The sequence below is a fragment of the Opisthocomus hoazin genome, chromosome 2 (assembly GCF_030867145.1).
Source record: "Opisthocomus hoazin isolate bOpiHoa1 chromosome 2, bOpiHoa1.hap1, whole genome shotgun sequence".
Classification (NCBI taxonomy): domain Eukaryota; kingdom Metazoa; phylum Chordata; class Aves; order Opisthocomiformes; family Opisthocomidae; genus Opisthocomus; species Opisthocomus hoazin.
The window spans coordinates 104647730-104670693 of NC_134415.1; the positions used below are offsets into that span (position 1 = coordinate 104647730).

The 22964-nt window shown below is 41.0% G+C and overlaps 1 protein-coding gene across 1 annotated transcript in view; it reads right to left on the bottom strand.

The window, feature by feature from the left end:
• LRRC1 (leucine rich repeat containing 1) overlaps positions 1-22964 on the bottom strand; it is a 74090-nt gene continuing 51126 nt past the window's right edge. Inside the window, exons 7-14 of the mRNA XM_075410701.1 lie at positions 22708-22782; positions 20800-20944; positions 16712-16830; positions 15578-15661; positions 6251-6366; positions 5154-5326; positions 3093-3229; positions 1-1203 (exon numbers count right to left, since the gene is read on the bottom strand). Coding sequence (XP_075266816.1) covers positions 1045-1203; positions 3093-3229; positions 5154-5326; positions 6251-6366; positions 15578-15661; positions 16712-16830; positions 20800-20944; positions 22708-22782 — 1008 coding nt within the window. The 3' untranslated portion in view covers positions 1-1044. The remainder of the gene's footprint in view (positions 1204-3092; positions 3230-5153; positions 5327-6250; positions 6367-15577; positions 15662-16711; positions 16831-20799; positions 20945-22707; positions 22783-22964) is intronic.

A 22964-nucleotide genomic window follows, 5' to 3' on the forward strand; every position in this document is an offset into this window, starting at 1 on the left:
AATGCACTTTAAAGAATCATGCTTTCTTGTGTAATACATAAAACTTGTTTCATACTGTGCTTCTGAAATTCTACCGTGCTGTTTTTCAAGTTATTTTACAGATGGCACATTTGAAAAAAAAAAAAAAAACCAAAAAAAAACCCCAACAATGGAAGCATGAATTTCTAGTGACTGCAATGCAACACAGCATCCAAAACAAGATGTTTCATTACAACTAAGTTAAAGTGTGAGTGCATTATGTAATAAACAATAGCAGTTTGGTCATTTTAATCTTAATTCTGTTTACAACAAAACTAACATTTGTGCTTCACGAGCTAAAATCCCATGATATAAACATCAGTTCTCTGCTGTAAAAATCCCAACAAATTACTGTCTGGAAAGAAGAAAAACGTATCTAAAAGAGGAGACCAAATTTAAACCTACTCACTTTCCTCAATAATTGCTGTATTTAAGACTAGTATGACATACAAGACACAATAAGGCACAAAGGGTGGTACAAACCAATGAATACAGTTGTCCATGAAACTTCTTCTCTTCCACAAATACTAAAATATGTACCGCTCAAGATAAATTTTCTCTTAAAAATGAAATACATCATTTTGTTATGAAAGTCCTATACAAAAATTTAAAATTTACACCATCTGAGCTGCCAAAAAAAATAAAAAAGTGTATCAATTTTCCACAAAACTATATTTCTCACCAGCACGTCCAGCCACTGGGAAACCAATATCCCAATACTCTGGAAAAGAAAAGCATTATTTCCCCTGCGTTTAAGACAAAAATATTGTATTCTGCATACAGTAGTGTATTATACTTTAAAAAGCCTAGCACTATTAAAATTACACTATTGATTTGGAAATTATTGGTTCACTGCCTGGATGAAATAAGGCACTTTCTTCCAGTGGGCAGCACTTTTCACATATACGGAGACGATGAACCAGGTTCTGGTTAAAAACAAAAAGGGGCTCAGTGAGGTCCCAGAAGATGACAGGAACATTTCAACAGCAGGGGAAGACACAGGAGGTAAAACCCGGAGATGAAACTCTACACAGAAGTGGTCACTCTGTCAATGGCATTATTGACCTCGTTTTTGTTTGAATCCAGTCCTTTAGCAGCATTCATATCATTCCGTAAATTCTCCACTGTCTTTTTCATGTTCTTTAATTCTCCAGGGTGTGGAGTGGCTCGCCTTAGAAGTGTTCTCTAAAAATAAACAGCGCAATAAGTGGTTTTGCCTTCGTCTCTTTGAAAAACAACACATGCTTTCACGGCTTTAGCATTCACACACCAAATATTAGGTATCGATTTTTTCTTTTTTTTCCACCTTTTTCAAACTACGATGCTCTACACTGAACATTATTTTCAGAGCTGCATATTTATGAAGACAGTGAAAGAGGTTTTAAGAACTGTCTAGGAGCAGATTTTTTCCTCTCTTGACCTACTAATCTGAAAGCCACTCAAGCGAAGTACAATTACAAGTTATGAAGTGAAAATTCTTTCATAAATACAGTTGGGGATTATTTTTTTTTCCCCAAAAAACCATCCAAGTGATTTCAGATCACATTTCAAACAAAAAAACATTCAGCTGGTTTTGAAAGAATCCCACGAGATCTCTTTACAGTGTCAAATCCACATTTCTGTGGAGCTCTGTCTGCCTTCCAGCCCCACCACACAGTTTGGTTCTCTTGTCAACTGAGAACAAGTATCTTGAAAGGAAGAAGAGGGAGCATTTCTCTCCCATCTTAGACACAAGAAGGTCTAACATCACTGTGCTGAAACCTTTACAAGGCAAACAAAATTTACGAAAACGCCAGTTAGCATCCAGATTAGAGACCAACAGAACACCTAGAATAACTTGTCACAAGTATGTATCAGCATAATACATATACACATGCAACTACTTTTCAGTGGTATACATGTAAACCATGCAGATTACAGCAGAACTAATGACCCATAAATGGGTGCATTCGTCAAGATTGCTTTGGAAATCTGCCCTTCCACCTCCTCAGTAGGATTATAAACTTCTTCTTTCCCTAAAAAGGTTCTTGCCTCAAGTCAGGCTATAATAACACGACTCAAAGCAGTGATCATTAACACCTGAGCCCTCGTTATTGTATGGACATTCTCCAGCTGGCACAGTCGTTAAGAAGCATCATTCTGAACTCCCTTATCGGTCAGTCTATGAACCATGCTTGTCAGAGACATCTAGTTTCTGCTGCTTTGGATTAAGCAATCACCTTACTTGAAAACTTTATTTCCCTACTAAGAATTTTTATGGTCACTTTTTAAAGTAAGACCACGTTTCTAGTGAGCTACAATCCAGACAGTGCCCTGAAGTATCTCAAGCGGAGCTCTAATGAGGACCACCAGCAAGTTTTTAGAGCATCAGAGAAGCACACTAAAAATCTGACTGAAGCAGTCTTAATCTTTACAAAGAGTTTTAATTGTTAATGAAAGTCAGTAAAGCCAAAGATCACACTGCATTTTGATCTTCAGGACATGCACAGCCCAACTTAACGGAGAGGTCTTATAAGTACAGTGACAGATGTTCCCACATCCTTTGTTTAACTGGGAAACTAATGAGCAACATTCTTGCTGTTTATGGACACTGTGGTTGTTTCAATGCAAATGGTGGAGGGGAAAAAAAAAAGAAATAGAGAGAGAGAAAGCAAGAGATTGGAAACAGAAATCAGACAAACAACGGCAAACTTAACGGAGACACATGCCAGAGCACTGGAATCATAAATTAGGCTCTGTATACTTTCAAGCAGTAAAGCTTCACAGATACAAAGATAATATCTTGCTTCTGGAAAGAAATCATCCTGAACAGAGAAAGGAAAACAAAGCAAAACAAAGACTGTCCTGCATCAGAACATAAAAATTATATTCAAAGCAGAAAAAAAAAAAAATAAAAAGGCATTTTACGTCAATACAAAAAGATTCAGCAGTCAACATGAAGTTTCTGCTACAGACTTACAGAAAAAGTGTGCAGTCACAGCTGAAATAATGACAGCAAGGGAGCTCAGATACTTTTTACACTTTTGCATTTACGTCACAGTGTCTGCAGGTATCCAAAGGCTTGGAAAACATACCATTTCGTTATCCTCTTCATCTTTTTCATCTTCTAAGAAGCGAATTGCACTGACTCTATTCACTGCCCGCTCATTCCATGTTTCATCCGACATTTCATTTACCAAGCTCTCCAGTGCGCCACATCGTGGTAGGTTATCTGTTAGACCAGCAAAACGTAACTAAAGATTCACAGCAAGTCTAAAACATCAACAAGCTATATTGTCAATAACTGCCATACCCAACCAATCACTCATCCGAGATTAACAACTGGTTATTTCTATTTTTTTGATAGAAAACACAACGTGTCTTAATTTTCTGTTTTCAAGTACACACAACAAATAGTTTCTGTATAAATGAGAAATTTCTGTACTTCAACTCTTTCAGGTTTGTGGCAGTTTTAGAGTACTGATTATAGAATTTAATATTCTTGCCACTTTACATGCTTTTCTTCTGGATCATAGCTGCCATCAGACATTAGCCAGTTCCCTAAATGGCATTCCGTAACACAGGATCACTGCTTTCACTGACCTCATCCTTTCAGTATTGCTAGGCACACACATCCGATTCCAAGCCTTCTACCTCTGAAGCCCTGAGATTCACTTGGAGAGGAGGAAATCTGATTTCTAGTAGTGAGGCCTTCAGAGAAAGTCAGTCTACCTCAGTTATTCTTCTTGAGCTAGCTTAATCTTCTCTAAATCTAAAAGGGTTAATCCACTTATTTTAATTCTTAACACAATTTGTATTCTTAAAATCCAGAAGCTGACACAAAACAGAGCCATTTCTACACTTCTACTGCTTTAGGGGTTTCTATTTGTTCCAGCTGCATAGTATTGAAAGAGTGGAATTAATCTAGGTAAGTTTGAGTACCTACAATATCGATATCTACAGCGGAGCTTTTCCCCTCAGGCTCCCTTTGTACTTAGTGGAGAAGAATACACACGATTTCTTCAAAAGTCTATTCTTGGATGGAATAATTTACTCTCATGCAATGACACAACACTTTGGTTTGGAACCGACCTTAAAGATCACCTTGTTCCACAACCCCCCGCCACGAGCAGAGACACCTTCCACTAGAGCAGGTTGCTCAGAGCTCCATCCAACCTGGCCTTGAACACTGCCAGAGAGGGGGCAGCCACAACTTCTCTGGGACAACCTGTCCCAGTGCCTCACCACCCTCATAGTAAAGAATTTCTTCCTTATATCTAATCTAAATCTACCCTCTTTTAGTTAAAAGCCATTACCCGTTGTCCTATCCCTACATGCCCTTGTAGAAAGTCCCTCTCCAGCTTTCTTGCAGGCCCCTTCAGGTACTGGAAGGCTGCAATAAGGTCTCCCTGGAGCCTCCTCTTCTTCCAGAGCCACTCTCCAGTGATTACAGCAAAAGTTTAAATATTAGCTCAGATGACTCCCTTTGAATATTCAGACATCGCTATAAAAGCTTGAGGAAAAAAAACATCCAGAAGTGACTGGAGCAGCAACCCAGCCAACAGTGAAAAAGAGTTTAAGATTCCACCTGACCCAGAGGCAAGCTTCAGCACAAAAGGCAAAAGCAACCTATACTGCAATTATACACTTGTTGAAGACTATAATAAAGTTACTGTACAGCATCTTTGCCTGAAAGAAAATTAGCTTGCTAGAAAGTAAAATGTCTACTGATTATTACTAGCTATGCAATTATTTTTCTGGTAAAGAGACAGTAGTTGGAAAGCCACCAATTTTCACTGCTTATATATGTTTTTAAGATGTATAACCAGTGTACACAAATATGGACACCACTACTTGGCCCACTGGCAAGCCTCAGAATAGTGATATATTCCGTCTTCTTCTTTCAGGTCTGTATTTTATTTATCGTAGTTGGCGTCAATGTATTTTCAGTAACACTCACAGCCATGTTTTTCAAGTCTTCTGAAAACTAGTACGATTACGGAAAAAAAAAAAGTTTAAAAGTGAAAATTCAACCAGAACTTTGCTATTTTGCTCATTAGAGCTTATATATGTTTTACAAACCTTTATGGAAGAGACAACACAGTAAACAAAGAAGTATTTCTATACGTAATGAAAAACTGACTCTAGGCACTCACCTTGGCAACCAGGCTCAGAAGGCATTTGAGGAAGTAATACACATGTTAAAATCTTTTCTCCTGTTTCAGGGTCTGTGTCAGTCTGAAACGTCAGCAAAGGTTGGGATTGGTTATCAGACAACCACAGAGCCTTCAGCTTTAAGGTAGTCAGCGAGAGGGGAAGATACGTCAGCCTAGTTCAAAAAAGAAAAGTAGAGAAGTCAGGGCAATCTCTAGGAGATTTAATACATGGTCATGTCAACTGGACATGTCATAAGTCAACTCTTAAGTATATATCCCTGAGTCGGAATAAACAGGATTGAGATTAACGCCTCTAATAAAAGCCACTGCAGTAGCCATCAACTCCAACTACTCCATTCTCTTAAAAAGAATCTCCAACTTAACTTTATACCATAATTATCTGTAGCTGTGAATAACAGGTAGAACTATCCTGAACTTTTTCTACTGCAGTAAAATGTCCTGGAAGGTAGACAGCTGCTCCTGCTCCGGAGCCTTACGTGTACACAACTGACAGAACAAATACATAAGTGCCTATGAGACAATTATACCACATAGATGAGATGCCATTTACTCCCCTCCACCCCTTTTTTTTCCCATTTAACTTCCTCCTAAGCAACTGAACTAATTTGCTAGTTTATGCTTCAATCCACTCCTTTTTGCATTTTGATGTCTGAAGCATATCAACTAAGATTCATGAGAAGCCACGAGGTCAAAGTGGCATTATTTGTTACTTGCACTGTATATCTCTAAGATAAGACACTCGATACAGTGTTACTTGAGGCTGGTAGTTTCAGCTGAAGCTCTATTGAATTGCCTAGATTCTCAGTTTTAATTCAGAAATATACAAATCCAGACTTTTTTTCTAAATCCTATCTTTTCCTAAGGGTCAAAGCAATCCAGAAAACATACTCCTGACAACACAGAAGTTATGCTACTTTGGGCCAAGGGTGAAGACTACTTTTACAATTTCAATAGTAATGCTAACACAAAAGTCATAATTGTTTTACGTTACTTCATTCTTAGACGTAATATTTTTTGTTGTTAGAAAGAATTAAGTAAATCTAGCAAAAGAACGTGACAATACAGAAATCTCTTACCTGTTTCCAGCAACATCCAAGACATGAAGTTCAGTGGCTTGTGAAATTTCAGAAGGAATTCGAGATAATCTGTTGTCACGTACAGAAAAGACGTTAAGACCACAGCACCCCCCAATCTATATTAGAGAAGAGAAGGGGAAAAAAAAAAGTCCTGGTTTTGTTGCAGCATGACAGTATGAACAAAGGCATGCAGTACGGGTCACGTAATCTGTCACAGCACATTCAGGCTACGATGCCTGCCAGATACTTCACCCAGAGGTACAGACTGCAAAGAAGTGTTAGCTTAAGAGAAGCCTGACCTGAGCGAGTCTGTTGCAGGAGTTTCTTGAACAGCTTTACCTGTGACTAATGTATAACTTTACAGACAGGTCAGGTTCTACCTACCCCTTAGAGCCTTCCAAGCCAGGAAGAGATCAGTAACCACATGGATGTCACTTTGCAGACAACCCTCACAAAAAATACTAGATTTAACTTTGAACTTTTTCTAGCTCTATGTTTCACATATTCATTCTTTCTTTCTTTCCTCATGGTAACTTTAGATACAAGAAGTCCAACAGGGCTTTAGGCAAGGCAAAATGCTAAATACACCAATCCACTCCCAACGTTTACTGAGTCCGCAAAGAGTAGTGAAGAGTTCACAAAACGTGACAGACCTTATGAGTATCATCTTTGATGCCCTGTTTTATTAGAAGCATCTAATTTCAAGATGATTCCCATATGCACTGGCCAATTTAATCTAATATCTTCTGTCTCTACCAATTCATCCAAATGTAAGCATCTGCATACTAAGCTCATTTTGGGGTGCAAAAAATAGGGTTTTTCAGTTTTACCCATAAAATATCTGTATTTTGCATCAAAGATACATGTTTTCAAAAAAATAAAGCTTCTACATTTGATTAAAAAAACACTCCACACATTCCACCTTTTTGTTCCAGATAGCAATTACTACTCCTATAAACACCAAAATTATTAGTTTTAGCAACCTGAAAGCTTCTTCAAGTAACTCTTTGTTCCTATCCACAAAGGAAACTTACCTTTGCTCACTTATCATACGGAGCTTCAAAAAGCACTGCTGGCTGTTTGCCAGCTCCAAAACTCATCATGAGGGGGGGAGGGGGGGGAAGTTTCTTCCCTTACTCCAAGTATTCGAGGCAAAATATCCCAATGCCTTTTGAAGCTTTCAAGTTGAGCAGACTTAGAACCTAACTATAGACAGCAAACCTACTGAAAGACCTTCGTTCAAAAAACTGGAGGACATCTATTGTCACACACACATAACAAGGTTCTTCTGTCACAATCCAGCCAACACGTCACTACACCTTGGTCAGGAGTCCCTATATCTGAGTTAAAATATTTATGCGTTCTAAGTTCTGTCAGTTCTGTCTTTGCAGAATCCACAATTCAGTCCAAACCCAAGCTTGAGATTACAAACACCACAAAAGATTTTCCACTAGTCAAAAATTTACATTGATTTAACCTACACTATTTACCAAGGAAAAAGCCATGTTTTAAAGGATGAAACTGACTTAGAAAATCAAACATACGGAGCATTTATACCCCACTCACCTTTCTTTTTATCATGAATACATTTTAATGGAAGAAAGCAGCGATCAGCTGCTCAAGGCTTCTGAGTCACAAGCTATTTACAGTGCAAAGTTACAGCACAACATTCTCTTGACGAAACAAAATCTGAGATGGTTTTCCTTAAATCACTGCCCTCTACGATGCAGCTGTTTCATAAGTGTATCGGCTTTGCTGGCGCTGTGTGTGTGCTAGGAGCAGCAACCTTGTTAGCCATTTTAGCTTGTGAATCAAAGCCCTAAGAAACCAGCACTCAAATCATGAGCAAATATTTCTTAGTGCAATAATTCCCCTATTCTCTTTAAAGCATGTATAGATTCTTAAACAATGTGCCTTGACACTTTCACAGAATACAGTGCCACAGAGAAAAAAAAAATACATATATATACACACACACACACCGAGTGTCTAATTGGTGTATCTAACATGAGGAGCTGTGAAAAGCAAGAGACAGAATCAGTGAATGCTGATGAGCTGGCAAGTGATGCCCTAACTGTACACAAAGTGTTCACTTTTCCGTGAATGACGTTTGCGTTACTCAGTCTTGGAGCATGGAGATCCAAACAGTTTAGCCAACCAAACAAAGTAAAGCCATGCAGCCCTGATGAGACCAAAACTTCTACACCTTTGACAATGGAAAAATGGAGCAGTGGAACTGGCCGGCCCAAGTCATCATGCATTTAAAGCAGTTTAATGAAAGGTAACAGCAGAATTGTGGACTGAATAATACTTACAGGGTTATCAATTTACCTGACCCATAATTTTCCAAGCGGCTAACAATTAAGAAAATACAAGAGATGTTCAATTTATTTTTCTTTATCCATACTGGACAAGAGCATGCCAACAATTGGAGACAGAACATACATTCCTCTACTGCCAAAGAGGGTTAGAACTCCTAAGTTATTTTAACTTGAGCTATTTTAACTTTGCTCTATCAGTCGATAGGCAATTGTTCAAAGGTTTTGTTTCATTCAGAGGCAGCGAAGACCTTTTTCTTTTAACAGGTTAGTGAGGGGAGATAACAGACAGATACTGAATCTTTTTTATGAAACTCGTTTTAGAAAATGCAGGCAGCATCTAATAAGCAGCATCGGGTGAGATATCACAGAGAAAAAAGACAAGCTGACAGTTAAAGAAAAACTAAAATCTTTGTCATTTCAAAAAAAAGATAGCACCCATCCAGCAGTACAGAAAGACATCAGGTCCAACGTCTGAAGACCTAAATAGAAAGTGGTACCACTGAGGCCAACTGCACACACTAAATGGCATGCTGAAAGGAAAACGTCATTGTGACCACCATGAAGTAATACGGTATCAGAACACCGCTGGTTTGGCTGAGAGTCATTAACTGACAAAGAGCCATGCTTTCCGAGGGTTTGATCACATGCTTACAACAGACTTTGCCAAACCACCGCCCAGGCACCAAGTACACAGCAGTTGAGACCACAAGCCCATTTAACAGTCAAGCACACAGTTTTCGAGCACAGACTTCAATTAACGGGGACAAGCATATGCTTAGTTCTAGGCACACGAGTAACTGTTCCAAAGACTGGAGGTTTGAAGAAGTCCTCACATTCTTCTGCATCAAGCTAGACATCAGGAAGACGTCTCAAATGAGTTGAGCATGTCTGAGCCATACTCCTGAGATTTATTTCATTCTAGCAACTTTAATTTAAGGGTTATTCACTTGCTTTATCACACCATCTCCAAAGAATATTCAGCCTAGATAAAAAACAAAACCACAAAAACACAACCCACACATCAGTCAGGTGGAAAATGATCCTTACTATGAAGAGCTAATTTTGAGATCACTGATTTCACAGTACTGTAAAGGCTGAACAAAACTGCTTATTTGCATTCAGGTGGAACTTGCTTCACAGGATAAGCGCCAGCAGGACCCCTCTGGGTTCCACACAAAACTCTTCCTCTTAGGTTTGCTCTCTTCTCTCTCAGTCTGAGACTCATCTGTCTAACAGCCTGCTTGCTCTGGAAATGTAGCAAGACTTGGGCATAAACAGAGAGGATGTCAGCTTTGCTGCTAAAACTCCCCTCCACGTTCTCATCCTGACCAGCGTTCACCACTTCAGTCTCCTGCTTTTTTGACATCCGCATCCCCACTGCCAGCCCATCCTAAACAGCCCTCCATACCTGCAAGACTTCTAACATCATTCCTCTGCTGATGTTTCTGATAACTCCTCTGCTCTACTGCAATGCAGACAGTTGTTTTGACACCTGCATCAGCTGCAGATTTTTGATCACCTGACTTTTACTGCACTTCTCTGTTACAATAACCTGGCAGTTGCCATTCGATTTTTCTTGTTACAATAACGTGACAGTTGCCATTCCATTTTTCTTGCTGACGACACCTTTGCAGCTTTCTGGAGGTAAACCCAAGAAGAATGTGCAGATTCATCCCTCTCTTCGCACTCAGATCCCTCCCAAAAAATCCCATTTGCTCCCTCTCCTCACCCCAGCCATCAGTTACAGTCATTCGTCACCACAGACCAAATTTCACACATCCTCACACTGCTGGTGCTCTAAAGCCAGAACAGAAATCAAAGGTGGAAAGGTGGAAAACATAGAAGACCTTCAAGTTACATTAGTTGAATTACATCTTTTGATCCCAGCATCTGTTAACTGTTCAAAAGCTATGAATCAATTCTTCTGTCCTTTACCAGTTAACATCTTTCACACAAGTATAAGCAATGCAAAAAAAAAAAAAGAAAAAAAGAAAAAAAAAGAAAAAAGAAAAAAAGAAGAAAAAAAAAAGAAGCATGTCACAAAAGTCTAGTGACACACCTCTTTTATTCAACTCTCAGTACAGCTGTCAGCATCAAGAACTCTCAGTAGGTTTACACAACTCTGATAAATATATTGGGAATTTAAACACAATTCCTGTTGTGTTGTAAAAATCTTTTCCAGGGTGTCATAACCAAAATTTTGATTGGATTCCAAGTAAATAAAGTCAGAATTTTCCTTGGCCCCAGATAAAATAGATTAATTCTTTAATTGCAAGCACAGAATACATTTAGAGGTGGAAGAAACTGTCCAGTCCACCATTACTAGCTATTATTCAGCTATTACTAACTTTAAATTGGGTAGGAAAATCTTTGGCAAACTCACTTCAACACCCCCTGCACCACTGGTGAGTAGTACGGGAGGAGCACAGCAAGAGAGCTTCTCTGCCCTCTGACTCAAGACAAGTTTTCCTGCATTTTTCCTTGGTGCCTTTTTTCTCTTTGAGACACACAAAGACATACTTTTACACAAACGAAGGAGGGAATGGGACAATGGAAGTTAAAAGCAGAAACAAAGTGGCTCCAACTTGTTTTAAAAAAAAAAAAAATTTTGCAGTAATAATCCTCACAATATCCCTCAGAGACAGGAAGGACACACCACCAGATCTCTGCAGGTTATAGAGACTCATTAACAAAAGCACATGAACTGGAAAACATTCCAAGGAGGTTATTTATGCAAGTGCCAAAATCAACACACCAGTTTCACCAGCGTTCCAGTGCCAGGGTGGGATTTCAATACCAAAGAGTCACCAGGCAGGTCTTGCAAGTTTAAGGGGAAAAACATTTGTGACTCTGAACAGGTTTAGACATTCTCGGTTCTCGCTGAAGTCTGTTTCACCACTCAGTTCAGTGAGGGAGGGACCAAGCTGCAAGATGAGATACTGAAGATGAAATCTGTCAGTGACTCAAGTCTTGGTCATACACTCAGCTGTTTCACATTTCACCTTATATATCAGCACCAGACACAGAAGCACCTTTGAACCAGGAAACTTTGAAGGGGTGTCTGCAAACAAACTCCTCAATAATCCCAAGTCAACAAATCTTACACCAAAAGGTAGAGACTGGTTTTACAAGTGTGCATTGAAACAACCTGGCAATGTAACGGTTTGACAGGTTGACCCAAAATCCAACCCTAGTAAACTGCTAAAAAAAAAACAGAAAAAAAAAAACCAACCCACAAAAAAAAAAAAAAACACAAAACAAAAACCACGACACCACAAAAAAGCTAGCACTCAGATTCTCTCACCAGTTATATTAGAGCAGGCACTTAATTTCTGCCATCCTGTCTACAAAAGTTCTCTTTGCTCCAGGAATAATTCTGGAGGCAAGGACAGAGACACCAGCAGGCAGACATGATATTTATTACATGTATTCTTCTCCCTAGTAGAGTTCCATTTTTTCTATATGCATGTGACCAGACTCTGTATCTTTGTCCCCCTCTAACAGAAACCAGTAAAGGCCTGTCCCACTCCCATTTCTTATAAGGATGAAGACCACAAATGTACAGCTGTTCTAACACTCTGCAAGGCAGAGAAAGAACGAAAGAACATGGGAAGAAAAAGAGCAAGAATATCTGCAGTGCATACTCTGCTTCTGCATCTGACTCCACCTCTGCGCAGGGAGAACCAGCGTGCAGGTACCAACACTGACTGGCGTGCAAAGGTCCGAGGCCCCAGTCTTCGCCATACTGTCTCAGGAGACACTTGAGCAACACACAGCAGGCAGAGGTGTTAAAAATGACTGCTATCAGAAGCTCGTGCCTGGCTTTAAGTATTAATTAGTCCATTTGAGAAGAAAAATAAATGGAAAAGATGGTAAGCCTTCTCACTGTCAAGCAGAACCTTCCAACAGACATAAAAAGGGTGACAGTTTTTTCTGTTTTCCTTAAGTGCTCTACCAATGCAGTTTGCAACATTTTTTCCAAGTCAGTAATGATGAGAAGGAAACTGGAAATTGAACATTTCACCCAGACACCAAATTGTTCCTCCATGCCATCCAACGGGAAACTCCAAATTGGGATCTTTGCCATTACCAGCACTCCTGAAGCTGCTCCTGTGGATGCTTTGCGTTACAGCAAACAGTACTCCTTCTACCTGTGCACTCTGTTTATGCACAACTTTCTTCCTTTGGAGCTATGAAATGTGACTCTTCACTAAATTCCTCTGAATTTTAACCAGAAAACTTGTACTAAAGAAATGTTCACTTTTGATTTAAAGCAGAAAGCTACTGGTTAAGAAAAATACTACCCAAAGAAAATGCAGCTCCAGGAACAGACGAAACATGAGCAGGGAGCAGTAGATTTCTTTCTGTTTTCAAAACTAGCATTTCAGTACTGTTAGAAGGCAATCTAAACAACTTTTGAAGGAAAAAAGTGTTTTACTGCACAGCCTAAGCACAAGGAATTGAAACTGAAACTTGAAAAACTGAAACTGAAAAGTCTCATTAGCTAGACACTGGGCTCTGCAATACATGCATATTAGCAGTATATTTGAGACAAACCATTGTATCAGTTATTTATGCTTTACATTTGTTACCATTACCAGCCTGGAATTCAAATCCACTGATCTAGAGGGTGGATATGACCCTGCAGTTGGAGAAGGACTGTCTTCATTTAAAAGCACAAAATAAAAAATTTTTAAAATCCAAAGAGCAAAACATACTTTAATGAAACATTCTGGAAAACTTGCGCTAAATCTAATTTCAAAGAATTTGCTCTAATGAGAAAGATACTTAGGTGTGGAGATGTTTACAGAACCCTCCACTCTCCACACACCACACCCCCCCCAAAAAAAAAAATCTGTGTCACAGAAGTGGATGAAAAGAAGCTCTGTTTCCCCTGTTACTCTGCCAAGCTCCCTGGGAATCACCCTCTCCGATCTTTATTTCCTGGACTTTCTACAACTCCCCACCTCACCTCATTCCAGGTACCGCCTTCCATTTCCTCATCACCCACCTTCTCCAAACACAGAACCACCTCTGACTTTATCCCACCCCTTGTGCAGGTGTCCCCTCCCCTCTCTCTCATGTGCACTAATGTTCTCCACACATGTTCTTGTTCTTCACTTCACACTTCAATATCCCCAGCTCCTTCACCAACTGGGCAACACTTTCCACCTCAGAAATGCATTTCTGTCTCTAAGTCTTTCGTTTCTTGTTCAGCATCAATCCCTTTATTGCTCTGCACCGAACCCTTGGCCCTGTTATTCCCCCCAAACAGACACACTCCATTCACCCTGCTTTACCTGCTTCTGAAGCTGAGCCTCCTCCTCTCACCTGCTCCTGTCCCTGCTCCTTCCAAACCATGCTGCTTACCTGCATGCACTGTCTCCAGTGCCATGAACTTCATTAACCAAGAAAAATGCTTATACACTACATAAGCTATTAATGGCCAATATGGAAATAAAGTGTATCAGTAAAACCTTACATGCTATAGCAAACTCAGAGAAATTCTGCCTAAGGGTGGACTAGACACAGAATTGTACAAGTCTCAAGTATAGATAGTTTAGGTCACCTGTGTAACACATTAAGTTCTTCGTAAAGATGTGGAAAGTTTGCCGCTGAATCAGCACAAGATCAAAATTGCCATTACATCCCAACCCAGAAACATGGTTTTCCCAAGGTTGTGCCTCTTGCTGGTGTTTATGCAATCCATATGGGTATGCCCTCTGCAATTCTATGTTCAGAACCAGCAGCACCTCTGCAGAGGAGACACTGTCCTGCTAGAGCAGCTGCAGTACTCGCATCTTCTCTTCTCTCCCTTATCTTCCTCCCTGGTCAAACACACACTTGCAAGTCAATCTGTAAAGAAGCAGTGAGGACTATCGTGGTGCCACAATTAGGTGACCATTAGCTCAGACCTGGGCCACTGGAATCGTTGCTGCCAGTGCCACAGCAGCATCCTCTGCCCCTGCTCGATCCTCCTCTTCCGACTTTTGACTCTCCCCCACCTCCCGGTTCCCAGCCACTCTGCTTCCTCCTTACACCTACTCACACTGTCCAAGCTCCATCGGTAAGTAGGCTTGAGCAAAAGTGTGCACTGACTAGCAAGTGCTGATACTCCTTTCAGTTCCCACCCCTCAGCTGCCACCTGCTCCTGAAACAACTGAAAGCGGTGAACGACAGCTACGACCTCAGCGTCACAGGTTAGAAACAGATAGGAAAATTAAGGGGGACAACTACTTGGACAAAAATCACAGAGAAACAGTAGCGTAAACAGAACCAACTCACAGTCCCGTGCTCCAATCACAGGATGCCAACTTCCCTTGATCCCTTTCCAGAATTTACTGCTGACCTAAACTTATAAGGCGTTCGTCGTATTTGGTTTCACAACAGAAATTCCAGCCTCACTGCATTCCATATGTTGTTGCGATAGACAAGAAGTCCTAGTGATCATAGCTGTAACATTTGAGGTATCAGTGATCTTGGTCATGTCAGGTCATCATATCTGAAGGCAAAAGTAGTCCCGAGATCTCGGAAACCAAAAAGGCTGTCAAAACAGTCTCTGAATCTTTTTTTTTTTTTTTGTAAATATGAAGCCCTCCTTTCGCTATTGCTTACAAGAGTGAGGCAAGGAAGACCCTGGCAGTATTTTTACTCTACATGCAGAAGAGGTACACTGATGTCTAAATGCATTCACTCTAACAGAACCCCGAGTCTTCAAACAGTGCTGGATCTGACACCCACACCAGGAATTACTAGTTACAGGCTAATTAGGTCCAAGCCTTCCTGTTCAACTGCAAAGACATTTCGCACTTCCAAGCCACGAAATCACCACAGCTGCTGTTCAGATCTATGCTGTTCAGATCTAATGTATAAGCTTCTGGTTGTGATTGGTCTGGGAAGAATACCCAGTGGATCAAAGCTGCCTGCTACTTCTTGCAGGCATTTGAAATCAACAGTTTTCTGTTTGTATAATCGCATCTGTGAGAGTTAATTGCACAAAACTTACCTCTTTGGGCAAAGATGTTAATTTGTTTCTATCGGCATTCAAATTGTTCAGCTTCTTTAGTTTTCCGATGCTCTTCGGCAATGACTGTGCCAACAGAAACAAAGTAATATATAAACAGAATCTGTAAATTCACAGAGTCAGAACAAAACTTATCTCACTTTAAAATTCATTAATTTTAATAGACTTTATAGGCTTATTTATAGATTTAATAGATTATTTAATAGACTGATCCATTTTCAAAATCAAACTGTAGTTAACCCTAGTTACTACCAAGCCTTCCAAAGGAGACTCAAGGTTTTATCTTACTGAAGAAACATCCACAAACATCAGTTTCCAGTACAAATTCACTCATGAGTTATCTCTGCACAAAGATGACAGATGCACAACAGCTGTGTGCAGAAACATGTATGCAGAATCTCCATATTATCTAACTTCAGGCTCCCTAAATAGCTAACGGAGAGGCATGCTTCCACCTTAGGTGCTATGAATTGACCTCTGGAGAGGCACCTTTCCAACAGGCTTAAGCTCTTAACCAAGCACCAACCTAACTTAGATTTTTATAAAGACTTCTTTTTATAAAGACTTCTACTCTCCAAGTGTCAGTGTCGTGTGAAGGCAGTTTCAAAATAACGGAAGGAAACACCTAATAGAAAGAAGTCTGAGATTTTATTTTAATTGACCACATGTCATATTTAATACCTGGCTGGAGCAGATCAGCAGAGCAAGGACCAGTACAACACCAGCTCTGCAGCGCTCGCGGCTTCTATTCAGTTCCAGTAAGTCTGATCCAGATAACACACAACAAATAGTGGCAATAATGCAACATGGCACAAACTCCACATCAAAAACACAACAAAGAAAGTGATACCTGCACTCCACATGCTCCGATTCCCTTACCAGTCATGAAAGATTCAAGAGTGAATATGTAATTGCTTAAGCCTTTGGAAGGGTGGATTGTTACTACACATAACTTGTTCTTCAGCATTCATTTACCAGGTAAGAAATAAGATGCATTTAAACGAAACTCGCTACTTAGCAGTAGCAAGGGTGAGTAACCTTACAAGCTAAGTGATTCAGCACTTAGCAGCAGGTCTTACTACCGCCAGCCATTTGAGCAGCCATGACCATGCTTACCTGCAGTTGGTTTTCTGTTAGAACTAGTTCAGTAAGGCTTTCACAGTCTCCAATTGAATCTGTTAGTTGAATAAGTTTGTTCTGATCAACCTTCAAAATGGAGAGCTTCCTCAATTTTCCTGGACAGAAAGAACAATGTGTTCGTTCAGCTTGGTATCCTCTGATACCTGCTGTAATCACAGAAAATTTTACTGCTGAAAAACTTTTAGAAATCCTCCAACACAATGAATTTCTTTTTTTCCGGTAAAAGAAGAATTCAACCACTGCTTCACTTGGCACTTGAGCTACTTTTGCAAGTTTATAACATCACTGAATTTATATTCAATGGAAATATTCACATCCAAGATTTAAGCGCATTAAATTGTATTAAAGATGCAAAGTGAATGTTACCTCATGTAAATTTCAAGGACATGTCTACCCAAACGCCTATGAACAGGAGAAGATGATTTATTTTTTCCTCAATTATACAATGTGTATTAATAAGGAAGTGTTCAGAAGATCACCTGTGCCTACTTGGCCACAGTAAGGAAGGCTTGCACTGAAGTGACAGCCCAAACCCAAACAGGATCAAGGTCTCTTTGTCCTAATATAGAACCCAGTTAGTCAGACATGAAACCCAAGTTTATTTTTTAGCATAGAAACCAAACATCTTTGAAGGCCTTCTCCCCAGAAAAGACAAAACATTATTTCAGAGCAGAAAGCTCACCTTGTTCTGCTCCTTTGTACCAGCACGGTCTTTGGTGCAAAGCAGAACTGACCCAGACAGAGCCCAAGCCAGGGAATTCCAGAGACATCACTAGAGGCTGACACCTCCCTGCCCATCCCCATAAGGTCCAAAATAGCTATAATAGACTGGCACATCAAATTTGCCGATGATGCTAAATCATGAAGAGACAGCTGATACCCAGAAAGACAGCGACCTAAACAGAAACCCAAGGTTCAGCAAGGAGAAGTGCAGAGCTCTGCACCTGGGCAGAATAAACATGTGCACCGGTACAGGCTAGGAAGCGACAGGAGCCTTGCTGGAAAGGACCTGGGGGCTATGGTGGGCACCAGGCTGAGTATGAATGAGCAGTGAGCTCTTACCAGAAACAAAATAAACGCTGGCTGAACTACATTAGGAGAGTTAAAGCCAGCAGATCAATGGAAGTTACTATATGGTGGACAAGGGAAAACCTATGGATGTCATCTATCTGGATTTTTGTAAAGCCTTTAACACGGTCCCCCACAACATCCTTCTCTCTAAATTGGAGAGCCATGGATTTGATGGGTGGACCGTTCGGTGGATAAGGAATTGGTTGGATGGTCACAGCCAAAGGGTAGTGGTCAACGGCTCAATGTCCAGATGGAGACCAGTGACGAGTGGAGTCCCTCAGGGGTCCGTACTGGGACCGGTGCTGTTCAATATATTTATCAATGACATGGACAGCGACATCGAGTGTACCCTCAGCAAGTTTGCAGATGACACCAAGCTGAGTGGTACGGTCGAGACACCAGAAGGACGGGATGCCATCCAGAGGGACCTGGACAAGCTGGAGAGGTGGGCCTGTGTGAACCTCATGAGGTTCAACAAGGCCAAGTGCAAGGTCCTACACCTGGGTCAGGGTAATCCCCGGTATCAATACAGGCTGGGGGATGAAAGGATCGAGAGCAGCCCTGCTGAGAGGAACTTGGGGGTACTGATAGACGAAAGGCTGGACATGAGCCGGCAATGTGCGCTGGCAGCCCAGAGGGCCAACTGTGTCCTGGGCTGCATCAGGAGAAGCGTGGCCAGCAGGTCGAGAGAGGTGATTCTGCCCCTCTACTCTGCTGTGGTGAGACCTCACCTGGAGTACTGCGTTCAGCTCTGGAGCCCTCACAGCACAAGAAGGACATGAAACTGTTGGAGCGGGTCCAAAGGAGGGCTACAAAAATGATCCGAGGGCTGGAGCACCTCTCCTATGAGGACAGGCTGAGAGAGTTGGGCTTGTTCAGCCTGGAGAAGAGAAGGCTGCGGGGAGACCTGATTGCAGCATTTCAGTACTTAAAGGGAGCCTATAGGAAAGATGGGGACAATCTTTTTAGTAGAGACAGCAGTGACAGGACGAGGGGTAATGGTTTTAAACTAAAACAGGGTAGGTTTAGGCTAGATATAAGGAAGAAATTCTTTACAATGAGGGTTGTGAAACACTGGAATGGGTTGCCCAGAGAGGTAGTGGAGGCCCCATCCCTGGAAACATTCAAGGCCAGGTCGGACAGGGCTCTGAGCAACCTGATCTAGTTAGTGGTGTCCCTGCTCGCTGCGGAGGATTGGACTAGATGACCTCTAGGGGTCCCTTCCAACCCAAAACTTTCTATGATTCTATGATTCTATATCCCATCTACTTAGCACCAGCGAGGCCACATCTGTAAAATCACATGCTGAATTTCATATCCTGTCCTGTCTTCCCCCCTGCCCCTGACTCTCCAGTTCAAGTGAGACACTGATGGGGGTCCAACACAAAGCTATCAAGATGACCACAGCACACATGAGTTGAGGCTGAGAGAGCTGGCTTTGTTGAGTCCAGCATAGCAGTAGCCAAGGATGTATCTGGGAACAGCCCGCAACTACTTGAAGGGCAGTTACAGAGATGACAGAGCCAAACTATCCTCCGCAGTGGCAGGCGAGACCGCAATGGCCACAAAAGGAAGCCTGGGAGGTCCCAGCTGGGCATCAGAAGCAGCTTCCTCACTGGGAGGTGGTGCAGCACCGACACCGGCTGCCCGGGGGTGCTGGAGTTGCCTCCGTTAGTGGCTTTAGAGACTTGGTGAGACAGGACCACCGCTGACCTGACCCACTGGTGCTGGTGAGAGCCCTGCTGCGAGAGCTCTGCAGATTCACTGGTCCACCCAGCAACTCGGTGATCAGCTGAGCTCCTCCCAGGAGCATCCACAGAGACCAGCAAGGTTCACTTCAACCACAGTACCAGATTCTCTGCAGTGTGGACAGTCAGTTCCAATATTACACAAAAGGAGTACGTACTGTAGCCCTACACAATTTTCCAAACAGAAGAAGCTCCTCTCGCTCACTGGCTGGTGTTACAGCCGAGCTCCCCTCCAGCCAGCTGCACAGGCTGGAGCCTTTCAGAAGATACAGCTCCATTTCTGACGTACAACCATACAGGCCAGCTCAGGCCACCAGAGAGGGCTGCTACAGCTCTCCACCAAACACACTCAGGCCAGCTGCAGGACCTGCACTAGTCACCCCACTCCCCCAAGTTTAACTGCTAGAAAAACTTTTCTCTTTTCTTAGGCTGATACAGCACACGGAGGGAGGAGGAAGGTCTGTCCATTCTTTGCCACATTCCAGTTAAACCACATTCCCAAGTCCTCCTTCCCCTACACCTTTATTTTTGAAAAAAAAAAAGAAAAAACGAAAACCTGGCAAGGAGAAGGCACACTCCTGCAATGTGAAACTCTCCAGAAAAACAGCTGATGAGTAGTAGAGAAGCAATGCCTCTCCGACTACTTGTCACAACTACTGCAGAGGTAAAAACATCTACCTTCAAGGCACTGGTAATGCTTCAGAAAACTTTCTGCAGTTCTTCAGCCTGTTTTAAGGGGTCAGACACAGAAAGGTTGTAGTTTGGATCCTCAAGGGCGAGGAGTAATGGGTTGAAGCTACAACAGCCTTCCACTGGGTTCAGTATAAGATTAATCACACCATCCAGCTGAAGATAACTACATATCCCCACCAAAAAGGATGTATTTTTTGTAGTGACACAGTCTTATCAAGTGACCTACAGCATGTTACAAGCTAGAATTTTACAATGTGAAAGAGTTATGATGGTGACATAGACACAGTAGGAACAGAGAGGACATACTAACTTTCCTTTTGTGTGGGTAGGTATCAAGTGAAGACCAAGAAAGGATTATGAGGTAGTCATTATGCAGACAATTAAAATGTGAAATTAATAGAGCTATGCATTTCATACTAAGCAAAAAAAAAAAAAAAAGCTGAGACAAGCTCATCTCTCGCCTAAAAAGACTTCAAAAGACTTGAAAACAAATGACTTCCAATTTACGGTGGATTAAATGGTTCTGTGTGACAGTATTCACTTTGTACTTACCAATGCCATCAGGTAAGATCTGAAGTAAATTCTGAGAAACAAGCAAGTCTGTTAAAGAAATCAGACCACTAATTTCTTCAGGAAGGCATTCCAATTTATTTTCAGAAACATCCAGACAGAGCAGGTTTTTCAGGTTTCCTACTTCCTGCGATACAAGACGAAAAATTTAAGTCATGCCCAAACACGTAACCAAGCAATTTGAAAAACATACCATCGCAATGAAATTCCAGAAAGAAAAACAATTCTCTGCATGACCTCTAAATTGGCCATTCTTTGTATGACCTCTAAACACAGAAAAAAGTAAATAATTACATTTTACATATGATAAAACAACTAAGTGATTCAGTCACAGTTTCTTATTCTATTCAGACTGGCTTCAGTAGTCAGACAAGGTATGCTAAGCACACCCAGGCAAGCACCAGCCAAACCTGGAGTTTTCCTCAAGTAAGGACTGCAAAGTTGTTTTTTCAAAACTACAGATTATCAGCCTCCACGTAATTAAAGTCTGCCCCTCCCAATTAACCCTAGGCAAATCAGGATTAGTCTCTTCTGGCTGATACAGCAACATGCCATGACATCTAGGGATTTCATATCTTCACATCTCCCAAACGCAACACATGTAGAAATAGGAATTGAGAGTGTTGCTCTAGCAAGCATATTTGAACTGCCAAGTTACACTGCCATCATCTACAATTATTAATGATTACTTAATTTTTTACAATGTTAATCCACCAATTAGCTTAGAAGTCTGACAGAGAAATACCTTTGTCCCTATTAGCCACCAGAGCATCCTTCCATTCCCCATTTATACAGACACCCATATACATACTCTCTAATAGTTCTCATTTTAGTCATCCAAATCATTTTTCAGAGAACAGAACGTCTGGGGCAGAAGTGTCCTTTGCTTTTATATATATTTGAACTTTTCATGCAGTGACAGCCTTGATCCTAACTCACAAGATCAGTCCTCTGATTTTGGAAATGTTTGCCTAGCAAGAGGAGCTTCTGTTAAACACACACACCCCCCCTTTATCCTACAAGTTCATCTTTTGGACATTAGACACAATAACAGCCAGCTTCAATAAAAACAGCAGCTGAAGTCACATTTGACCTTTTATGAATAGTTATCAGTGTTTAACTACATCTACATAAAAATTATTAGGCCAAGCCAACAACAACAAAGTCAACAAAGCTCACTAAACTGTAACTGATTTCCAAGTTACACTGTTGACAATGAGATCAATACAGCAAATAACTGCAAACTGCATGAGGAACCGGAAAAAACAGGTTTTGACACAGCTTTAAGGAAAAAAGAGGGAAAAGAAACCATCTCACATGTTATCACAGTTCTTAAGCAACGGAATTTAGAGTGCTGTAAGATTTAAATGCTAAGACCCCTCATCCCTTGACTGATGTCAGATAGGGGATTTGCCTGCATAAATCAAAATTTCTATTTATGGCAACAGTTCTGTTATTGTACTTCTCCCAAACACTGCATTCGAATGGAAGAAAATGCAAAAACACAACAATTCATCCTCAAAACTGTGAAAACTGCAATTTATATAGATACAAAAGGTGTGGGTATGCTCAGCCAACTGGTGGCCTCCCGATCATTGGGCTAGGACTGTAAACGGAGGATGTGTCATCCTACAAATTGAACAACGTACCTATTACAAAACAATTCCTTTGTCAAAATGTTTAAAAGGAAATGTCTGACAACATACGATACTATGTACAATTTCTTGCAGAGGACCTTATTAAGAGAAAACCCTTACACGTGCAAAACCAAACCCACGCACAGTGAACTAAGAAAACTATTTGATCCTAAATCACTTCCCTTTAGGCATGAATGAAAAAAATTTCTTTTAAAAGCATCCTCAAAACAGTATTAGCAGAGCTCATCTTTACCTGAGGTATTTCAGCTAATTGGTTTCCATCCAACCAGAGGTCTTTAAGATTGAAAAGTGCACCAATTGTTTCTGGCTATAACATAAAAAGTAATAATGTTAAGCAGCATAGGAGCTTCAAGGATAAACCAAACAGCCACCCAGTAATTACAGGCTGAGGAAACCAATCCTTATTCCAAGCACTATTCAGATGTCCCACAGTTAAATGTAGCAAGAGTGACGGTAAGCATTTGGGAACTCCATCGCACAAACCAATTA